At 36.5% G+C, this 21,970-nt stretch overlaps 4 protein-coding genes across 13 annotated transcripts; 3 read left to right on the forward strand and 1 right to left on the reverse strand.

The window, feature by feature from the left end:
* Window positions 1-114: 114 nt before the first annotated feature.
* LOC118270596 (cytochrome P450 4C1) lies at window positions 115-5,395 on the forward strand. Its single transcript, XM_035586232.2, has 9 exons — window positions 115-639; window positions 1,547-1,656; window positions 1,746-1,836; window positions 1,924-2,106; window positions 2,256-2,641; window positions 2,761-2,829; window positions 3,120-3,288; window positions 4,479-4,658; window positions 5,124-5,395. The coding sequence occupies exons 1-9, from the start codon at window positions 489-491 to the stop codon at window positions 5,282-5,284; spliced, it is 1,500 nt and encodes a 499-aa protein (XP_035442125.2). The 5' UTR covers window positions 115-488; the 3' UTR covers window positions 5,285-5,395.
* Window positions 5,396-6,262: 867 nt separating this feature from the next.
* Window positions 6,263-14,960, forward strand: LOC118272314 (glutaminase liver isoform, mitochondrial). Of its 9 annotated transcripts, none has more exons than XM_035588704.2 (10): window positions 6,263-6,656; window positions 8,905-8,957; window positions 9,409-9,456; window positions 11,212-11,308; window positions 11,388-11,748; window positions 11,827-11,979; window positions 12,142-12,422; window positions 12,516-12,824; window positions 12,910-13,064; window positions 13,538-14,960. In XM_035588704.2, the coding sequence occupies exons 1-10, from the start codon at window positions 6,483-6,485 to the stop codon at window positions 13,902-13,904; spliced, it is 1,998 nt and encodes a 665-aa protein (XP_035444597.2). In that variant the 5' UTR covers window positions 6,263-6,482; the 3' UTR covers window positions 13,905-14,960. The 9 variants fall into 9 exon arrangements, with proteins under 9 accessions (XP_035444597.2, XP_050554516.1, XP_050554517.1 ...); XM_050698559.1 differs by having other exon boundaries at window positions 9,412-9,456; XM_050698562.1 differs by lacking the exon at window positions 6,263-6,656 and adding an exon at window positions 8,452-8,769 and having other exon boundaries at window positions 9,412-9,456.
* Window positions 14,961-16,290: 1,330 nt separating this feature from the next.
* Window positions 16,291-17,161, reverse strand: LOC118273992 (28S ribosomal protein S28, mitochondrial). The gene is made up of 2 exons (XM_035591304.2): window positions 16,761-17,161; window positions 16,291-16,647 (listed from the first exon to the last, which is right to left on the reverse strand). The coding sequence occupies exons 1-2, from the start codon at window positions 17,016-17,018 to the stop codon at window positions 16,354-16,356; spliced, it is 552 nt and encodes a 183-aa protein (XP_035447197.1). The 5' UTR covers window positions 17,019-17,161; the 3' UTR covers window positions 16,291-16,353.
* A 120-nt stretch (window positions 17,162-17,281) lies between these two features.
* On the forward strand, window positions 17,282-21,934 carry LOC118273980 (regulator of nonsense transcripts 3B). Of its 2 annotated transcripts, XM_035591283.2 has the most exons (7): window positions 17,282-17,493; window positions 17,576-17,789; window positions 18,699-18,887; window positions 19,552-19,697; window positions 19,891-20,211; window positions 20,565-21,317; window positions 21,497-21,934. In XM_035591283.2, exons 1-7 carry the CDS (start codon window positions 17,386-17,388, stop codon window positions 21,620-21,622), a joined length of 1,857 nt encoding a protein of 618 aa, XP_035447176.1. In that variant the 5' UTR covers window positions 17,282-17,385; the 3' UTR covers window positions 21,623-21,934. The 2 variants fall into 2 exon arrangements, with proteins under 2 accessions (XP_035447176.1, XP_035447185.1); XM_035591292.2 differs by lacking the exon at window positions 19,891-20,211 and having other exon boundaries at window positions 17,283-17,493.
* Window positions 21,935-21,970: the final 36 nt, after the last annotated feature.

Raw genomic sequence — 21,970 nt, forward strand, 5'->3', positions numbered from 1 at the left:
ATGCTATTTTATTACCAAGACAAAACCATTTCACTTTGGGACAAAAACGATATAAACACGGTGTTTAGTCGTGAGTTAGCCAGATATCAGTTCAGTAGTTTTTGATACCCAAGTATAAGATACACAAAGATAAGATATATAAATAAATGTTTACCTCCTAACATACAAATTGCTGTGGCTTTGTCTAGAAACCTATTATTTATTTTTGCCCATGTCCGTGAGGGTATGCACGAAACTTCTAGGTAACGACGGCGGCGTTTAAACAAAAAAAAAATATGATTGACGTTATACAGTTCCACATATAAGTATCTGCGTATTTATTAAATATGTATACAGTGTAGCATGAAATTAAATAAAACACGACAATATGTGATTATTTTATCAAGTGATTACCTACAAAAGATGGACACAATTGGTTAATTTCATAAATAAGTGATAAAGTGGTTTTAGTGCAGAGACTTGAGGCCAAGGGCGCGGACGTTATAAAAATGTTCTGGTATTTAATTGTGACGGCGGGGTTTTTGTGTGTGTTGCACTTAATATGTAATTACAATGACAGAGCGAGGAAGATTAGAAAAATGCCGGGTCCAAAGGACTCTTTTATATTAGGAAATGGACCAGCTGTTATGCGCTCCTCAGGTACAATTCATTTTTATTTTTATATCTGCATTATATAATAGCATTGATTTTGATTAAGTCAGTTTATAAGTAACTTCACCCAATTTTTTGTTGATGTAATAGAGGCACTATTCGCCCCTAAGATGACTCATTGACCCACTTTTGACTTAGTTTTTTTGTTTTATTATATGTTTATAAACATAACGATGTTTTAATTAATGAGACTTTATTGCCATAATATTTTACCAATTGTAATGGCCAATTGACCCTTAATATTTTGAAATGTACATTTAATAATAACTTTAATTTAGGCTAATAACTAGGTATATTCTTATTCATTTATTTTCTTGTGCAATTAAGGGCTAACCTTAATTGATTGTTACATCGGTAAATAACCGATATGTGAAAAACAAAAACTGTTTACACATCACAATGTGTAAGCAGTCATTCATTAACCTTAAATAAATAAATAAATTATGTTGTCGAATACCATGTAATAAGGCATCCTATCTACTGTTACTGGTATTACTGGGCTTTTTTCGGTTTTTCGAAAATTTCTCATTGGTAGCACGGAGTCTGGAAATGTGCCCGGTATATGGCAATAGGCTCACCACCTATTACATGGGACTTACAACATACATTGTGAAATGTGGATGTACATTGGCATTATGTGCCATAACGTGCGCCTCTGCCTACCCCTTCGGGGATTAAAGGCGTGAAGTTATGAATGAATCTACTGTTACATAAACAAAGTCTAAAGTCTGCACTCCAGATTTCATGCATCTCAGTATGATAATATGACAATCGAGAAAGCTGGGTGTCTACTTTCTACCTCGAAACTGTGGTGTGCAGTGGACAGCTATGCAAAATTACAGTATACTAAAAATGGCTTATATTTTAATTATTTTCTATTGCTCATCATTTTCAGTGGGTCTCATGGACTTGGCGAGAGAATTGGCCAATACTAATTCTGGAATATACAGACTCTGGATCCCGCCATTTGGTGCCGTCAATATTTATAATGCTAATGACGTTGAGGTACGTTCTGTGCTCACTTTTATATGTTTACAAATATATGTAGGTATGTACCCAGTGCGTGTGTAATAAAAGCATTTGTATTATTCTAGAAAATAGTTTCAAGCATGAAGTTCAACGAGAAAAGTCAAGTTTACAGGGTCTTGAGGCCCTGGCTAAGAGATGGACTACTTGTGAGCAAAGGTAAGATCGCGTGCCATGCATTTCCATTATCATTTAACTCGTTTGAATTGTTAATCAAATTTCAATTCTATTCTTCCCTATTTTCAGGTTCAAAGTGGCAGGAGAGAAGAAAAATCCTGACACCCACTTTCCATTTCAATATTTTGCGTCAGTTCTGTCATGTTTTGGAAGAAAATTCGCAGCGCTTTGTAGCGAATCTCAAGAAGGTCGCTGGTCGACCGATAGATGTAGCTCCCATCATCTCGGAATTTACACTAAGTTCTATTTGTGGTAAGTTTTTTGTCGTTTTGGAAAAAACTACATTATTATTCTCTGTGAATTTTAATTAAATTGCGCATTATAATGTTTCACAAAAACAGTCCCAAAATAATGGTATTGTGTAAACAATTTCCCAACACAATGATTTGTTTTGATTTTAGAAACTGCAATGGGTACCCGGTTGAGTGATTTGGGTACATCAGAGATGAACGCCTACAAAGATGCGATATACAATTTGGGATACATATTTTACCAAAGATTTATTAAAGTATTCTATTTCGTGGACTTCATATTCAACCTGTCGCCACTTAGTAGGAAGCAGGAAGGGTATTTAAAGACAGTGCATGGATTCACGAAGAAGGTTATACAAGAAAGGACGGAATACATTGAAAAGTTCGGTGTACCAGAACAGGACGCGACAGAAGATGACTACGTATACAAGAGGAAGAAGAAGACAGCCATGTTGGATTTATTAATTACTGCTAAAAAAGAAGGATTAATTGACGATATTGGAGTGCAAGAAGAAGTTGACACGTTTATGTTCGAAGTAAGTGGTGTCGGTGACCGAATGCACTTGTGACATTGTTTTGTAACAGATTACATACCTATATATTAGGTATATATAGTATTACGTACTCATTATTAAAATGTGTTTGTATTTTGTAGGGTCACGATACTACAGCGAGTGGATTAACTTTTTGCTTCATGCTGTTAGCACATCATAAAGACACACAGGTATCTAATTTATAGTTTTTTTAACGTATTTGTAACTGGTAACTAATTCGATACTAGTTTTTACGCAGAACTTTTTAGGTTCTCAGGTATTTATTTCCCGTTTATGTACCTTTGGAATATAAAATATGTACTATGTTATTAACTTCAGATTAAAGTTATGCAATCCAATTACATAGTTGAATCTTCCTTCTGCTTAATCCTATAGGTATCTAAGTACGTATAAATTTTATATTTACTTATTTTAATACTCGTTCAAATCAATTAATAACGTATTGCGAATATTTTTACAGGATAAAATCGTAGAGGAATTGAAAGAAGTCTTAGGAGATTTTAAACGTCCAATCACAATTGAAGATCTGCCGAAGATGAAGTATTTGGAGCGTTGCGTTAAGGAATCTTTGCGGTTGTACCCACCCGTGCATTTCATTAGTAGGAGTTTGAACGAGGATGTGATATTGAGTAAGTATAACATGTATTACCTCTGCGTTTATTGCATACCTAAGTTAGCCTTGCCGTGGTCTTATCTAACCATAAAAATAGCTTGATTAATTAAATAAATAAGTGAGCTTATAGGATCGGTAGGTACAACTCACATCAATCGTTTTGAAGATTGATTGAAAGCAGCCGTATGTAGGTCATGTTTCGTACTTGTAAACATATCCAGAATACAATAGAAATGTCCCGTGTGGAGCACATTAAAAAAATACACAAGTATTATGAAGATTAAACAATCTCATTAATTTTTGCACAAATAAATTATTTAGTAGGTAAACATGTACTAGGAATATTTACTTATCAGATATTAAACAAGGTAACAATGTAATCAAAATACAATTAATCAGATACTAAGTCCGGTAGTATTCTTAAAATCGTGATTATTACACTATTATCATTATTTTACCTACATCATACGTATGTCAGTGTTGTTTTTATTTGATAATGTTTTGATTCTTTTAAATATTTTATCGGATTAACGTACTTTTTTTTTAAGTTTTAATTTGAGTACGACTTATTTTCAGTAAGTTCATCTTGGTAACATGATGGATAAAACATACGAATAAAATGAGTGGCACTGGTGAGCTCGTTCACGAGTAGTCAGTGACCCTCTTGTTTTTAGGAATAGATTGTGTGGTTTTAGTCGGCACGAGTCCGACATAACCTGCAGTCTGACTCACATTGTAAGACAAAAGGTACCTATTTATGAGGATTCTCACACGTTAAATAAAAAAGAAGGTACAACTCTAACATAACTCCAACAATCTCATAATAAACAATATTTTATTTTTAATATACTTATACGTGTATATCGTGTGCCAATTCTCATAATACCTAGTTACTAACATGCTATGAACTATAAGAAATTAACAACTAACCCAACTCATGCTGTATCAAACTATAAAAGTTAAGTAGGTAATGCTAAGAAGAAGCCCACTGTAGAGCATTGGTCTAGCAATTACTTATAGCAAAATTGAATTTAGATTAGCAAATACTCAGCGCCTTCCAGAAAACGAACAGACTGTTTAAGCTTCGCTACAAATTAGCACTAATATTATTTTAGGCACACGACAAACGCGAACGAAATCTCATTACAATAGAAACTAAAAGCTGTACATATTACCCCTTACTAAGTAATGGTTTTTTAATTCCAGGTGACTACTTAGTACCAGCCGGAACATTTTGCCACATACATATCTATGACTTGCATCGCCAGCCGGATCTGTTCCCCAACCCAAACAAGTTCGACCCTGACAGGTTCCTGCCTGAGAACAGTGTCGGAAGACATCCCTACGCTTACATCCCCTTCAGTGCGGGGCCCAGGAATTGTATAGGTAAGCATACTGTGATTAAGATTTCCTTATTGCCTCAAACATTGAGAAAATGCTTATATTACCTACTTAGGTACATTCGTTTTTTATGGTATAAGCCAGCAAACGAACAGGCGGATCACCTGGTTAGTAATCACCGTCGCCCATGGCCACCTGAAACACCAGAGGCATTAAAATTTGGGGGTTAGGAATTTAAGTGTTGTTGGAGAATCGGGGATCGGGAAAATTAGGGAGGGAGATAATTGAGAAATTCGATGACTCTAATACAGCAAATTGTAAAAGCAATAGTAGACAAACTTTTAATGCTAGTTATAAAGAATGGTATTGGTATGTACTATGTACCTATTATTACTTTTGAAAATAGAAACAGATTCACTTCGGAGTGTACAACTTCAACAGAAATAGTACCTAATGAATGACCAACAAGTTAGTTAGAAAAGTACTCAAAAATCGATAATTTTAAAACAGGTCAAAAATTCGCCATGATGGAAATGAAGATGGCTGTGGCAGAAGTGTTACGAGAGTTTGTGCTGGAGCCAGTCACTCACCCTGACGACATTCGGATCATTACTGACGTTGTACTAAGGAACGACGGGCCTGTCGAAGTCACCTTTGTAAAACGACCGTAATTTCATGTCGCTGATAACTGTTCTATCGTATTCTATGATTAGTTGAATTGACTTATGATATTATTATTATAATGAAATGTGTGAGAATGATTAAATTGACATGTTTATGAATTTTGTTACTAGCGTTTTGTTTGTTCCTAAATATTTTACATACCTACGTCGCGTCGGTCACATGAGCACTTTAAAAATTCTTTACATTCTTGCCACGTTCGCTACGTAGCTCGTAAAAACACTAGACGACTTAAATACGAGTGTTTTTACGCAATTGCAGAAAGAGTATTGCTTTTTTGCCAAATGTTTCTTTTGATGCATTTAATTTGTTTCTAAATAATTAATTATAATATAAGGAAGGTTCTACCTTACGTCCAATTTACTACAGTGGTATGCCGGAACACAGATCTACGCGAGAAACAATGTATTTTCAATTATGTCTCTTACACTCGTACCGGCAGATAAGAGGTTAAATAACAGCTGCATTACAATGTACAGCTGTATTCTAGTCATTAAAAACTCGTATACTAGGTACGTAGGTAGTAAAATGATAGACGGAAATAGTAGTAATAGTAGTACATCGATACATTTTGGAATTAAACCGAATCAGGCTTTTACATAATTAAGACAGAAATGGACTGTGTTGCATTTTTCATTTTGTTTGTAACCTTAAAAGGAAAGCCGTCGCGTATGAATTTCCACGATCAAACTGAACTTTTATGTTCTTTTAATGCTGAGTTGTTTTCATTCATAATTAATTTTCGGAATAGTCGTATCGTGTAAACCATTAAAAGTCTTATAACCGATGTAGCCTTGACTTTTGTAATATTCGAATATGGTCGTGGTACTCAGATGGTCCACTGAAAGTAATGAATAGCTGAAACTCGTTGGGAAAAGGCCAGAAGAAAAAAGAATAGATTAGTAAACAGAATTACGTGAAAATGAATGAAGTAAGAGTAACGAAAGAGTTCTGTGTTTTAGTTTTAAAAAGAAAATAATTTTCACAACCAAACGTCAAGTTTATTTGTGGTTCTTTGAAATTTTGAATAATTATTTACATTTTACCATACACTATTAGGAGTAGTACATTGTGATTGTTTTGTTATAATAGTGTATACTAAATAATACACGATGGCATAGGTTCCCGTCTATTACTAATTTGGCACTCCCAGATGTAGTATATTTATAAACGGGAGACAGAAGGAGAATGGCTCAGTGTGTCGTGCGCGGAAGTGTCGGGCATTTCGCACGATATTCGTCTCAGTTCGTGCAATACACGGCGCGTACGCATCCCTCGCAGCCGTCCCGCAACTCTGGCATGCGCTACTTGTACAACAGTGGATTCGAAGAATTTATGATGGAATGTGATAACAGTTTCGAGGTGATTTTATATATTTATTTTTTAATTTCCTCATTTCACATCGATTATCGATTTTTAAGTCATCGTTTTATTTTCAACTAATCGATTCATTCAGGTCATGGTTATCGTTACATAAACTACATTCGGATTCTAAATAAAATGTTTGTAATTCTCACGTACATTTCATCTATATGTTTTTTTATTAATAACAGCATCAAGGACAGTTGTTCTGAAAGCTTTCCATTATCTGCCAGAGAAATCTAGATCACCAGTGTGTGGATGAAAACAACTGCACAAACTATGAATATTAATGTACAAAACTATCAACTCAATTTGAAGGTTGTTCTTTGATTTAAATGTATGCTTTGAAAAAGTTGAACATTCATTACATTTTCATTCATCATTTAAACACTTAAAAGTTCTCGAATATTGCTTAATCATATTTATACACTGGTGAAATGATTTCATTAAATATTTTCAATGAGAACTTCGCGCCCTATGCTTTCTTAAAAAATCAAATATGTATCTAAATATACCTAAGAAAACGATCATTTCCACGGTAAAATAAATTTGAATGCTATATATATATATTCAATGATATATTCTTACAACCACAAAATATCAGTACGAGATATGTATCTACTTCTAGATATCTACTGATTGTCTTCAAAAACTTTGTAGTGTCTTTGGTTTGTCATCACTAATTACCATAAGTTTTCATACATACATACATACATAACCTAACGCCTGTCCCCAATAGGATTAGGCTGAGACATTGAAAAGCAAATAGCTACGAATCTTACATACCTCTTTCGCTTCATCAACAGTTATCAGTAAATTCATGCATGCTCGTCGGTGTTTCCTAAAATCTGATACGAACTTTCATTACGGTAAGTCCCTATTTATCCTAGTTATAACTTTGATTTAAAATGAAATAACTTTGAAATGTAAAATGTTAGCTGAAAGAAAAAAATTAAATAATTCCTTTACATACCTTTTGTTTCAAGTGCCTTTGTAAAAATGGACTCTGCCTTACATATTCATTCCACGTAGACGAATGTTGAATTAACTAAATAATTACCAACTAGTTACAAAAAAGTAAAATTTTAGGCTTCTCATAGCTAGCATATTTAAGCAATTTAATTAAGCTAAGGTATAAAATAATACTAATTATAATACATTTTGTGAACGACAAGGAATGTTTCATTAATCTCTGACCATTAGTTAAATCATTATCATGTTTGCTACGAACTGCTACGAATTGCTACGACTTTTCGTACATTTCACAAATCGGCTGAGAGAACTATTGTCACCGTATTGATCGACGACTCTGTTGCTATGGACTACAAAACCGCTTAGTTCTTTTTGTTGGTACGAACAGTGAAATAATCGATGTCATTCTGCTTCTGCAGTTTTACGCATCGTTTTCTTGTTGCTACGAAAGCTATATTGTTGATGTCATCAAATTGCAGAAGCATCTACTCGTAGCACTTCATTCGTACAATAACGACCCCGTCAAGTTTCAGGAATACGCTTCATATTTTAGGTATTATTCTAAAGATCATAAGTGGTATGTTTACTGTGTTATTATAAAATAGGTAAACAAACATTTCGTCATATACTCGTATTTAATCTTAAGGTTTAACTAAATCATTTAATAGCTTGCTATCATGTCGACTTACAAGATCGTAAATAGTTCTGTCTAATTTTTATGTATTAAGCAACATATGGGCCTTCCCCATTACGTAGCTAGTAATGTACATATTATTATGATAAAACGTGGTTCAGGTGTAACTATTGCCACGAATTATTAAATTTAACATAACGCGTCAGCTGACAAACAAACACTGAATGTAAACAAGTAGATAAGCGAGAGGTGCGCTGGGCGGGGAGCCGTCAGTTGGCGCCTGCGCCTCGGAAGCGGACATAAGCACGCCGTCGCGGCCGCCCGCTACCGTACGGAGTGCGTACGCCAGGACTCGGGAAGTGTGTCGCACAGGCCGCCGCCATGAGCACCCGCCAGCTGTGCCGGCTCGTCGCCGCACGCCCTCTTGCCAAACCCAATCACTCGATTTGCACCTGCTACCGACACTATAGTCAAGTGAGACCTGTGTATGTTATATCAAAACCCGAAGTGAGTGTCTTATCCTTGTGTTATACTTCCACGGTGACAGAGGGATCCTTTTGTGTCTGTCTCTGTTTCTGGGAATCTGGGTTACAGCTGTCAAATATGGAACTCTTGACTCATTTTTGTACGTTATCTTTTCAGAAATGGCGCAATTCTGCCCCGCATTTCTATTCAGTCCAGTCCCTCGACATGAGGTATGATATGCACTATTATTATTAATAACCACTGCAGAAATAGTGTCAATATACACCCGTCCATTGGAAATAAATTGCTGTTAATAACCTACTTCGACTTCTATTGATTCATATTAAACGAGCCGGCGCCGGTACCTACTTGTTCAATTCACCCCTGACATTTCAAACTATTCACCTATACAAGTGTATAGCACGGGCAGTATATTGCCAACTACAAATCATTAATTAACTTTTCCACAATCATGTGTGCAGTTATGCAACAATAAAGACTGTTCAACCTACTATTTGCTTGAAAATACACATGAATTCATAGTGAGATAAATCTGTAAGGCGTGCATTAAGTCATTTGTCATTTTGTGTCCAGTCGCGACAGATAACAGAGTTGCGATTCATAAGTTCGCGTAGCATTGATAAGATTCTCACATTATTGTTTGTTCACGTTACATGGCAGCAGCAAAACCCGACAGTACTCGTTCGTGCATAACATCGACCCCATATCGTGAGTACTGAGGCCTGCCTCCTGACAGTGTGTTGCATGGATCAATTTGTTACTTCCCGAATTTAGGTTATGTATTTTTATTTTGACTGTCCCACAGTCGTTGTTATTTTGTTTTGTATTATGGATTCAGTTCACCAACTCTGAATAATATATGCCAGCCAGAAAAAAAAATGCATCGCCGGTTTTTTCCAAATATGTAATTTTTTCCGGTCTACGAAGAGACTATCAGAAGCTAAGCGATTTATTATTATTGATTAGCCTCTTACTATCTTGTTGCCTAAAATTCCAAACGCATTCAGTGCAAAGCCCAAAAAAACTGGAACACTTGGAAACATGGAAACTTTCCTATATTGTTGTATATGTCCATATCTAATAATTTTCTCTGTGGGTTTTCCTCAATTACTGATTTAACGTGAAAGCCAGTAACTATTAAGTCAGATGTTGATTTTGAAAAATGTCTTTCCTATGTTTGTACCCATAAAAAGGATAGCTTTTTACCACTATTGACCTATTGGAAACTATGTACATCAGATTTTACATAGTTTCCAATATGAAATTTCAAGGAAAAAACCGACATGATATTACGATGCAGGCCAAACCTAGAACTGAATTCATATCATGAGGTTATTTTATGTTCTTTACACCATCGTAATCTTTGGAGCACCTTATTATTTTGTAGTCTTACGTCGAAGGCAGTTTCTTGTTTTATTTTTGTATTGGTTTTGCTTTTATGTTTGTTAAGGCTTTAGGTAGTTCTTGATGAATTAGAATCCTTAGTTTGGCTATGAAAATCCTAATAAGATCAGTAAAATCTTATTAAGATGGTGTATTGGTATTTTGTTTAGTTAATTAGGTAGCTTATTGTTGCTATCGGCAAACTTGTAGACGATTTAGACAAGTCTGTAAGTAGTTCTTATGGTATTAGTTTTTATACATAGTGATAAGATTGACAATGTTGGAAAATCTTGCGATTTTTACTTCTACGTCGTGTTGGTAATTCTGAATGTTTATTGCATATGTTTTAGCTGTCCAATTGGCATCGCTTGCGTCATAAATGTAATTACAAATTTTTTTGTCGAACTCGCTTGTTTTTTAGCATGTCCCGTGTTTAAATATATCGCCATCAGGTGATGGTCAACAGCTTTGTCACGACGTGGTGTTTGCTCGTCGCAGACACACCCGCCGTCCTACGTAGTCACGCTTCAGATATTATTAGCGCGTGACGTCACGCGGGGGCGTCTCACTGTACATTACAAGTAACACAATATTTGTCCAATACATTATAATTGTTCTATTAACTATGTCGTGCTAATTGCATACTCGTGAACAATCGCGACTTGCTAAGTAGATAATATATTATCTATCTATCTATAGCTGGCCACCATACGAGCCCTGGGTGACGTACACTTGCTTTTATTTGAAAACTGAGTAACAATGACAATATGATCTCGGTTTATGTAGTCATATGTCACATGATGTGACGCTGTGACAGTATCAGTGAGAAATAGAGTCACGTTTCGTAGTTTGTATTCACATGTTAGCTAAACTAGACATAGACCTACCTACGATAAGAGGTTCTTATAGGTTTAATGCTGCACATATTGGCTGTTCTATTACTCTTAATCCAAGTACTTACAGATCAATACTTTCGTCCTATCTACGAATAGTTTTATTTTTGTTGAGGAGAACGCTGTTTTATAATATTATTTTCACTTAGCAAAATAATTATCTAATATCCGCGTTGTTGCTTCACAGGGTGCGCGAAGGACCGCACAAGAATGCTGATGATGTTTTATTTGATATGTTCAAGAATGAAGACACGGGTCTCCTTCCCGTTGGAAAGTTTTTGGCCGTAAGTTTACGCCTTTCATCGACTCATATTTCTTGCCATACTTAATGACTAGTTAGTTTAATTTCCATAATACTTTTAGGCCCTGAGGACCACTGGCATAAGGAAAAATGATAATCGCGTAAAAGAAGTCATGCATAATCTATACAAGGTGCACAAAGAGTCCAACTTTGAAGGCGGTTCGCCGGAGACACTGAAACTAGACAGGAAGACCTTCAAAGAGGTGATCGCACCCAACATCGTCCTCATTACGAGAGCGTTTCGCAGTCAATTCGTTATTCCAGACTTTCAAGACTTTATCAAAGACGTGGAAGAAATGTACTGGGCTGCCAAGAGTAACACAGATGGTAAAGTGGCCAGCTACATCCCTCAGCTCGCTAGGGCCAGCTCTGAGAACTGGGGAGTCAGCATTTGTACTATAGACGGTCAACGATTTTCTATCGGTAAGACTCTCTTCTATAAATCATAAGCATACTGAACTCTTTACTTGTAAACAGTAACTGTTTACCATTGTGTTATAGGTGATGTGACGGTCCCATTCACTCTACAATCGTGTAGCAAACCACTCACATACGCGATGGCACTTGAAACTCTAGGACCCGACGTGGTACACAAATATGTTGGCACGGAGCCCAGCGGCCGCAACTTCAATGAACTCGTTCTGGATTATAACAGTACGTATCAACAACGCCTACACCTGCGATACTATTTGTTTTTGTGAGTTTAGTATGACGAATCTAACGTGCATAAACAATTAGGTACTTTTAGAATCAACAATAACATTTGCCAACGTCGCTCCACTGCGTGCAAATAATTTTGTCATCTTATTTTCACAGTGAAGCCACATAACCCGATGATAAACGCGGGAGCAATTCTAGTATGCTCATTACTAAAGACCTTGGACCGGCCCGAGATGACTCTCGCTGAAAAGTTTGATTACGTCATGTCGTTCTTTAGTCGGCTCGCAGGCAACGAGAGCCTTGGTTTTAACAATGCAGTATTTTTATCTGAACGCGAAGCTGCCGACAGAAACTATGCACTTGGCTTCTACATGCGAGAACATAAATGTTATCCGGAAAAGACTAATTTCCGTGAATGTATGGACTTCTATTTCCAGGTACAAAACTATTTATTTGCTTTTCTACTTATTTGTTTAGGTGTTTCTAATTAGCTAACATGTAATAACTATTTGTATTTTCTTTACATACAGTGTTGCTCAATGGAAGCCAACTGCGACATCATGTCCATAATGGCGGCTACTCTGGCCAATGGTGGTATCTGCCCAATCACTGATGAAAAGGTACTTCGGCCCGACTCGGTGCGCAACGTGCTCTCTCTGATGCATAGCTGCGGAATGTACGACTACTCAGGACAGTTTGCGTTCAAAGTGGGACTTCCTGCAAAGTCTGGAGTATCTGGTGCTATGCTCATAGTAGTCCCCAATGTTATGGGTATTTGCACATGGTCGCCACCTTTAGACCCTCTGGGAAACAGCTGTCGAGGATTGCAGTTCTGTGATGTAAGACCCATTTTATTTCTTTTCCGACATTTATTGATTCAAAGTATCGAATCTGTTTATAATTTCGTATTCGTTTATTAACCAGGACATGATCAAGAGGTTCAACTTCCACAAGTACGACAACATCCGTTACGCCAGTCACAAGAAGGACCCTCGTCGGTACAAGTTCGAGTCTGCGGGTCTCAACATCGTCAACCTCTTGTTCTCGGCTGCTAGTGGTGATCTTAGCGCTCTCCGACGGTCAGTATCCTATTAGACTTCTTCTTATGGGTAGTGTTACTTTATACTATACATTTTTGCTGACCACTTATTATTGTTTAACAGCCAAAGGTCTGATCCGAAACTTCTTCCCGTACCGGTGAACTCTAACGAATAAATTGCTTTCGACAAGTACTTACTGAGCAAGTACGAGTACCTGCTTATCTAGTATATCAGCAGGAACGTTGTATCATACGTACTCAGTACTCACCTATGCTTATTGTTGCGCTTAATCGGTCTATTATAATTATATCTCTACTTTACTCGAGTAGGTACTGTTCTATGGGTAGAAAATGCTTAATGATCAGCTCACCACACGACGCTAGTGTAAATTATTCATCATCCGGTACCGTACATTAGTTTGAGCTGAAAGCCAAAGTAGGTAGTCCTTCACCGCGTGCCACTTTTCAAACTTGAGACAGATTATTGTACCTGTATAATTTTATCATTCACAGCCACCACCTCTCCGGCATGGACATGACCCTATCGGACTACGACGGTCGCACTGCGCTACATCTGGCAGCTGCCGAGGGTCACCTATCTTGCGTAGACTTCCTGCTCGCGCAGTGCGGAGTTCCACACGACCCTCGCGATCGCTGGGGCAGCCGACCACTTAACGAGGCCGAGACCTTCGGGCACACTGCTGTCGTACAATATTTGAAGGAGTGGGAGCAGACGCACCCTACTGACAAAACCCTAGGCGCAGCTGCAGGCGCGTCTGATGTCGATGACATATTGAAAGTTAAACCAGATGCAGATGACGCCGTCAAAGACCCTAGCATCCAAGAGATCGTGTCCAGGAATGGAGACAAAGTACAATAGAATCTCTACTGGGATGATATAATGAGATGATCTCGTGACCATACGTCACAAACTAGTTTTTGAAGGTGACTCCGCATTGTGTGCAGATTATATTTCTTTCTGTAGCAGTTATGTGAACATAAGAAAAGATGCTAATAGAAAAAAAAACGCATGTTTCATAGAATGCAGAGCTGATCTTAAATGAAAAAAAGTCCTGTGTATCTGTTTGTAGATACGCTTATGGGTATGTGCTATCGCCCAAAAATTTTTATTAAAGGAGAAAAATATTGCATTTCACGTTTGGACAGCTTTAGCCATGAATATTTTTCAAATGTTATTGTCCCCATTAAATTATACCTGGCTTTTAGAAGGTATTTTGTATCTATATTTACAAAATAACTACAATTATGAGGATTTGTATGAATGTACATGAGTAGGTATGGTTTGAAGAAGTAAATGCTTTGATGTCGAATTTATTCAGCACTGAGCTCAAGGGTGATATTAAAGTAACATGAAAGCACAAGGCAACACCTGGTAAGGAGTGAACAAAGGGAGAGATGCTTAGAGACATGAACTAGTTCGCTGAGAACTTGAGAAGATTGGCTTTACAAAACTGTGTGCATTTTGTGTGTAATGTAATCTCTCTTTCATAGATAATTTTAAATTGTGAAGATTTTATGCAATATGTATTAATAATTAGGTAGTGTGTAGCTACTGGTTTTAGAGACATTTATTAGATAAAATACATAAATAGACATGTACATTAACCATGGTATCTCAGTGTTAATCTCTCTACTAATTGTCTATCTTTAAGCATCTGATCATATTAAAAATTACTCCCAAAATGTATTTTTAACATTCCATATGATATAAATGACAGACTTGCTGTACTAGGAACAGCCAAGTGTTTATTCTAGAAGAATATATAAACTTGAAGGAATGTTAAAAAGTATAAATTAAATAATGTTTATATATATAAGTAATCACTTATATTCTGACAATAAATAGAAGCTATTCTATGCCATTATTGATGTTGTCCAAATGTTTGTCAATTAAATAAATTGTTGACTTAAATCACTCTGTGTTTCCATTGGTGGGTTGGACAAAGTCCAGTTTCAAGTCAGTGAACAGCCACTTATCACTATCAAGTGGTGTCAGTGTAGATGACCATCTATTGTAGCTGTACTTGAGTCAAGTACCATCAGAATTATTATTGATGATTTATAAGAACAGGAACTGAATAATGAGTATGAATGTTTATAGAACAATTTGTTTCAAAACAGCTAACACTATATAGCATTATTCACAACATTGAACATGTTAAACCCTAAGGCCTCGGCCTCGAATTTTGCGGGCAGCGGGGCGGCGGCGGCGGCGGCGCGGCAGCGGCAGGATCTTTTGCGTATAATCAAATGGACCGGTTTTCGAAAACAGCGGCGCGGGAGCGGCGCGGGAGCGGGCAACGAGCGGTGCACTCCAGTCAAGCGGTGACCGCCCGCGTTGCGCGTCTGCATTGTAGTATAGTGTTGTGTACCTACATTTTTTTTTGTGACGTATCAAAATGTCCTCGGACGTGCAAGAGCAAATGATTTCGGCAATCTTTGAGAGGACACCCATACGGAACAGCAAAGATGTGAACCATAAAAATAGAAGAAAAATTAACCAATTATGGGAAGAAATAAAAAACGAACTGAATATTGAAGACTAAAGCAAAAACTGAAATCACTCTTGATAGTTTCAAGAATATAGTCAAAAGTTTCTACACTCATTCTAGTGTAGTCGTAGAATTTGTCGGGATTTTGTCTCTGTTCTTCATAATTTCGATAAAACTCGCCATTTATTTTCCTTGCCCTATAGTAGGTCTTCTTCTTTTGCCCACAGTAAATCGAGCGTTAGGAATAAATTTGAATCAAAAAGATTTCGTTCGCTAATAAAAACAAATATCTCGACAACACAACCACGAACACAACACTACACCGCTGTAGTGCCGCGCGATCTGCCCGCTAGTTTCGAGAACGGGTCCGCCGCCGCCGCCCCGCTCCCGCGCCGCCGCCGCCGCCGCCCCGCTGCCCGCAAAATTCGAGGCCGAGGCCTAACGGTTTAATGTGGTTGATATGCATCAACCTTTTTAGGGTTTAACATGTTTTCATGCGAGTATGCCATCAACCAAATGAAAAATTAATAATTGAACTATTATGGAATTGGAAAACAATTATAGGTTTTAAAGGTGTGTAGGTAGATCCTTAACCTGAATGCCTTTATAACTATGAGATACAATAGAAAATAGGCCTGATGTACTGGTAAACTGTAACCTAAGATGGTTGCCAAGGCAAAAAAGATTACAGAACAGTTGATTAATCACTATTACACAATTAATAGAAGTAACTACAAAGAGAAAACAACAATATTTTAAACAACATTATTTATTACTTTAACAACTACTAGACTAAATTACATAGGTACTTATATATTAGTTTTCACTTACAGTGGCAGTAGTAGTGGCTCTTACTGGTGTAGATATTAACCCTAGAAGCTTGCAATCTGCTTCTAACAGTGTAAGGTCCGTACTAGAGCCTAAGAATCGAGAAGACAACTCCAAGTCCTTAATCTGTATTCTCACTCTCGCTCCTCGGACATACTCATCACCTCGAACATTGGGCCGGGTGCACACACAGTGGAACTTCCAGCCAAAGTCAATGTATAGGTCGTCTTCAACTACGTGGAATATTTTGCCAATCACCACTTTGTTTGTGGGATCACCAAGCTGAAAATATTAACAGAATCATCAATGGAATTGACATTTCCAAAATTATTAGATCGTTCATTAGTCGATTACTAGTTCTTATAAATAACAGTAAATTCAATCGTTCAACTTACGTCCATCAATTTAGAATGCCGAAGTAAAGAGGCAAAGGTAAAATTTTGTTCTTTATCTTCTGTATCTAATATTTTAGTTTGTTTCTCATAGGCCTTAGCGAAGCCGCTGACTTTGACAGCAGCATCCTCTGTAGAAACATTTCCTTGTTCTTTAGGAGTACCAGCAGTACCCGTGGGAGAAGCAGGGCTGCAAAATGCTCGTGAGCTAATCACTGCACTGGTTCTTCGTAGTTGTCTTGACAGTCTTGTAGCAAGCATATTGCTAATACAATCTTGCGCCGATGATTAAATTATTGTCTTCGATTTATTTTATAAATTATTTGTTATTTTCACAACTTTAAAAAATAACCTCAAAAACCTTATTTATTTTGACTTTGACATTTGTATTCTTTTACCACAGAATAAAAATATTGTGGAAATAGAGGAGCGCAAGTAATTAATCGCCTAATTTTAATCAAAATAGGCTGTATGGGTTAATTTGTGTGCTGACTATTACTTAAAATAAAAAATTAAAAGCTACCATCTGTCAAATAAATGTCAAAAAAATTACACACGACACACGGTTTTTTGATAATGTTGAGGGATTGCCTAAAACGTTGAGGGATATTATTAATTAAATTGTATAATGACTGAAGATCAAGATGCAAAAGATTCGCAGTCAGATTCGGGCAGTAAAACCTTTATTAATAAGAATAAGGACAAGAAAACAAAAACCCAACGGCCGTTGACCAAAGTGACTGTTTGCCTTATTAGAAATTGTTGTCTGTAAATATATTTACAACAAAGAAATTTGATCGAGGTTATACTTGTTTCAGATCATTCTTCGGCGGTTACCGCCTACTATGACTGAGGAGGCGTTTTTGGAGCAGGTTTCGCCTATACCTGAACATGACCATTTCTATTTTGCTAAGCCAGACCCTTCGCTTGGCAATAACCTATATTCCAGAGCTTACATAAACTTCGTTAATGTTGATGATATTTACTTATTTAGAGATAAATTCGATGGATATGTATTTCTGGATGAAAAAGGTAAGATTTCATACATTGATGTCAAGTAATTGTAAAATATGAAAGTTAAGTATATAACTTGTATTGAACCTCTGTTGACTCAGTTGTTCATACCAACATAGTACTAGACAACAGAGTTTATTATCTCTCCAATTAGAATAGTATGTGCTATGTCCAGCCCTGAGGATACTGACCTTACCTTCTAATATGAATAAATTCTGTTACAATGGAGATTATTAATATTTTTTTATTGTATACTCATTACAATACTGACAATATATACAGCTTATCTTAGTTATGATGTTCGGTACTCTTAACCAATATGTATATTAAATGAACACCAATACTGACAAACAGAACAATTTTATTCTGAACTTATTGTCATTTAACTTATATTGGTATTTGTTTTTATAAGTATTTACCTACTTTACATTAAATATTATTTACCTACCCTATTACTCAGAATTGGTTTCTCCTTAACAAAGTAGCTATCTCGAAAAAATAAATTGTCATTGCTTAGGAAAGTTAGTAATGAGTACTTTATTAATATAATTAATACCAAACTATTTTAGTTCTTTTTTTTTTCTTTAAAAAAACGTTGCCCCACACTAGGATTTTCTCCTGTTTCGTGGGTGCGTTTACAAACATACAAGTTCACATACACAGTTCAAGCAACAGATTTTATTATGAACCTATGTTCTACCTTCTACCTCTTATCCATATTCTGTCAGTAACAATAACCTCCCATAGTTAGTTCTGAACCCTGTCCTGTAAGTTAAAAGTAGCAAAAAATTTACCTTTACTGTTTCTTGAATAAGAAACTTAAATGGTCCAATTATTTTCTTACATCCTATTTGAAAACAGTACAGATAATCCTACGATTTATGGATCACATTTGTAGTTATTAATTCTGAAAATTATGTATTTCAGGTGGTGAGTATATAGGAATCGTGGAGTATGCCCCGTTCCAAAGAATACCTAAGAAAAAAAAGAAGAAAGACCCCAAATGTGGTACCATAGAGAGCGACCCCATCTATCAAGATTTTGTTGAAAGTCTCAAAAAAGATCCTGAGACTGAAAATCAACCAAAACTTGAATATTCTTATCCTGTTAATGATTGTAAGTATGATATTTTCTAAAATTATTTATTAAAGACATTTTGTGTGAGAAAGATATGTAACACATATTACTGGAGTGTTACTAGGGATCGATCGATAGATCTCTGGTAAATAATCGCAAGATTGTATTTATAATCTCGCGATTTCACTAAAATGGACGACATCTTGTGAGATCTTGCATTGCATTGCATACATACTGCACATATTAGTTTCACAAGCAATGTAATATGTCTCAATGACTCATCAAGTGAAAGTATGCAAGATATAGAAATCACAAAGACTGGTTTTAAAGTAAAATATTAAATAGCTTTCCCGTTGTACAATGACTGATTAAATTACTCTTAGCTTGTCATTGACACACTATAGGAAAATAGGTCAAATTAACTGTTACAGCTCTAAAATACTGTTTCACTTAACTCTGAGATAATTCAGACCCTGTTAATCTAAATTCCTAAAATACAAAATGTTTTTCATTTCCATCATGTTCCGACATTGGATATGAATACTCATTGAAACTCTCCATCCATGACCAGTTATTTCAACTTCATGTTCACACATGATCAAACATTGAAGCAATTTCAGACTTTATTTCCTTCCTCTATTAGTTTATTTTTACACTGACCCAATGTAGCAAAAAAACTAAGCAATCAATTATACTTTTACAGCGAATGACAAGAAAGTCCAATCAACTCCTTTGCTGGAATACCTGGCTGCTCGGAAGCAGGATAAGCGAGGGAGAGATGAGCGTCGCAGGAGAGAGAATGACAAGAGGAAAATGAGGATAGAAAGGAAAACCAAAGACTCTATTAAGGTAACTGGTAGCTACTCGTATTTATTTGTGCAACAACTTTTCTACCAGTTGATAAATTAAGATTTAAGTCAGTGATGTAGGATAGCAGTAATGGAACCTTAATCCTAACTACAAGTCAGAACCTTCCTTACCTGCTCCCAACTTTGACTCCCAATTAATTACTTATCCAATATTCCCTCCATCATTCCTTTAGAGACCCGGCGATATATCAGAGGATGAGAACTTCAATGACAATATAGATTACTATGACAACAAATATAACAATCACAGTTTCTGGTACGGAGAGCAAAGAATATATCATAAAAGTAAAGTGAAATGTGCAGTCTCCAAGTCTGAACTAAAGAGTATCCATGGTTCTGATGAGTTTATCAGCACTGACTCTGACTGGGACAGCCACTTCCCCGCCCTGTCTACCAAGACCCACAACACATTCACACTCACCTCTGGTAAATTCTGTGACAAGAAAGAAACACAAGAAGGTAGCCAGAAAAGTGGTGGTGACACCTGTTTCAAGGTTCCCAGTATTATATCGACATGAATTTCTCGTAGTTTGCTGTATGAATCTCAGTTTTATCGTGATACAAATAAGATTGATTGTAGTTTGTCTTTTTACCATTACAAGTTTAGGTGTCTTACATTACACATTTATTCACTTATTACCATTGTGGTGTAGTTTTGAACTTATCTTTTAGTTTTTCGTATGCATATTTGATACATTCGTAAAATAGTATTTAATTCATAAAAAATCGCAAACCTAAAGAAATCAAATAGGGAAACCCCTTATTGTATTGTAGCCATTGTAGCTACTAAATTAATATTTCTGAAAAAATTACAACAAATCATTTGAAATATTTAATTAAATTTCAGGAGGAAGAGACTGCAGAAGGTGAAGTTAAGAAGATCAAATCCCGGGAATGGGAAAAGGAAAAAGCAAGTGATGCCAGGGATGACCAGGTGAAGTCTGATGGGAAAGATGGATCTGTATTCGAATCTAAATCTTATAGAGACCGCAAGACTGGTGTTAATGTTGTAAGTGACAAGAAGAAAAAACCTGATTCTGATAAAAGAGATGCAGCCAGGGACGACGACCAAGTCGACGACGACGACTTGGGATACAAGAAAGATAAACGGGAGAATACTAAATTCAGCAAGGAGTCACCCCGCGAGGTGAAGAGTAAAAAGTATAGTGACACTAGAAAGGAGAGAATAAAACAAACTGAAGTTGGGAAATCAGACAAACAATCAGCCATAAACAAAATCATGTCTTCTGACAATAAAGTGAAGTCTATAAATCATGACGACATCAAACCGTTCACGCAACAGCCGCACGTAAAGACTGACGACTTGACTAAGATCATCGAGGGGATGGACAAGAAAGTGAAGCTCAGCGATAGTAAGGACTCCAATGATGACTCTTCCTCTAAGAGCCCATCTGTAGGTGTGTCAAAGATGAGGAGGAATAGCTTGGAGTCTGGGGAAATGCCTATCAAGGATGACTTAGTGTTGAAAAGGCAAAATTCTCTGGACGACAGAAGCAAATCCACTGACAGGGAGGGTTCAGAGGAGAAAGAGAAGAGTGAGAGTGGTGATCGTCGTACGGAAAGGAGAATTAGGAATAAGGTAATAATAATTATCAACTATTTTATTAGTACTTCATGTTTAAGTTTTACACACGACACTGTTGTTTTACACGATTTTTTCACCTTTGTTCATAAATTTAGTACCAAATTAAACTTTCTGACATCAACTTAAACTTCGATCTAAGAACTGTAATAAATGTTTGCACACATTGTTCCCAGGATCGTCCAAGCCTCGTGATCTACCAGCCGGGAATGGGGAAGTTCAGCAAGCAGCGCCTGGCCAAGGAGAAGGACGCGCCGCCGCCCGCCAAAAGTATAAACGATAGTGAGAAGAAAGACACCTGAAGTCAATGTCACGCTACCCTAAACTTGGACAACATTCAACGGAATTACCCTGAAGCTGGCATTCAATACGTGTCCTGGCAGACTCAGTAGACGAGGACACTTGAATGTGCCAACTGAAGGAACCACTGTTCGTGTTTACTCAGCTGTTGTTTTTATTGATTTGTTTAGTTTACATTCATTTCGATTGAGTTGGAGATGTTTTAACATTACAAAAAAATCAACATAGCATTTAATGCAACATATTTTTTAGCTTGTGACGATTTAATTCAGTTTGTTAATTTCATTTAAATATAATTAATTTTTGAAATGGGGTATACGGATTTTATTTTCTATTGTGCTAAAGTAAAC

The sequence above is a fragment of the Spodoptera frugiperda genome, chromosome 15 (genome assembly GCF_023101765.2).
Source record: "Spodoptera frugiperda isolate SF20-4 chromosome 15, AGI-APGP_CSIRO_Sfru_2.0, whole genome shotgun sequence".
In the NCBI taxonomy this organism is placed as follows: Eukaryota; Metazoa; Arthropoda; class Insecta; order Lepidoptera; family Noctuidae; genus Spodoptera; species Spodoptera frugiperda.

Excerpts from the sequence above, each read along its gene's own strand:
- LOC118272314 (XM_035588704.2), top strand. The coding sequence starts at position 6,483 with ATGGCTCAGTGTGTCGTGCGCGGAAGTGTCGGGCATTTCGCACGATAT. Across the intron at positions 11,309-11,387 it reads CCGTTGGAAAGTTTTTGGCC|GCCCTGAGGACCACTGGCAT; the intron begins GTAAGTTTACGC and ends TAATACTTTTAG. Across the intron at positions 12,825-12,909 it reads GAGGATTGCAGTTCTGTGAT|GACATGATCAAGAGGTTCAA; the intron begins GTAAGACCCATT and ends TTTATTAACCAG.
- LOC118273992 (XM_035591304.2), bottom strand. The coding sequence starts at position 17,018 with ATGCTTGCTACAAGACTGTCAAGACAACTACGAAGAACCAGTGCAGTG. Across the intron at positions 16,648-16,760 it reads GGCATTCTAAATTGATGGAC|CTTGGTGATCCCACAAACAA; the intron begins GTAAGTTGAACG and ends TAATATTTTCAG.
- LOC118270596 (XM_035586232.2), top strand. The coding sequence starts at position 489 with ATGTTCTGGTATTTAATTGTGACGGCGGGGTTTTTGTGTGTGTTGCAC. Across the intron at positions 1,837-1,923 it reads TGGACTACTTGTGAGCAAAG|GTTCAAAGTGGCAGGAGAGA; the intron begins GTAAGATCGCGT and ends CCCTATTTTCAG. Across the intron at positions 2,107-2,255 it reads TACACTAAGTTCTATTTGTG|AAACTGCAATGGGTACCCGG; the intron begins GTAAGTTTTTTG and ends TTTTGATTTTAG.
- LOC118273980 (XM_035591283.2), top strand. The coding sequence starts at position 17,386 with ATGACTGAAGATCAAGATGCAAAAGATTCGCAGTCAGATTCGGGCAGT. Across the intron at positions 17,790-18,698 it reads TGTATTTCTGGATGAAAAAG|GTGGTGAGTATATAGGAATC; the intron begins GTAAGATTTCAT and ends TATGTATTTCAG. Across the intron at positions 19,698-19,890 it reads AAACCAAAGACTCTATTAAG|AGACCCGGCGATATATCAGA; the intron begins GTAACTGGTAGC and ends TCATTCCTTTAG.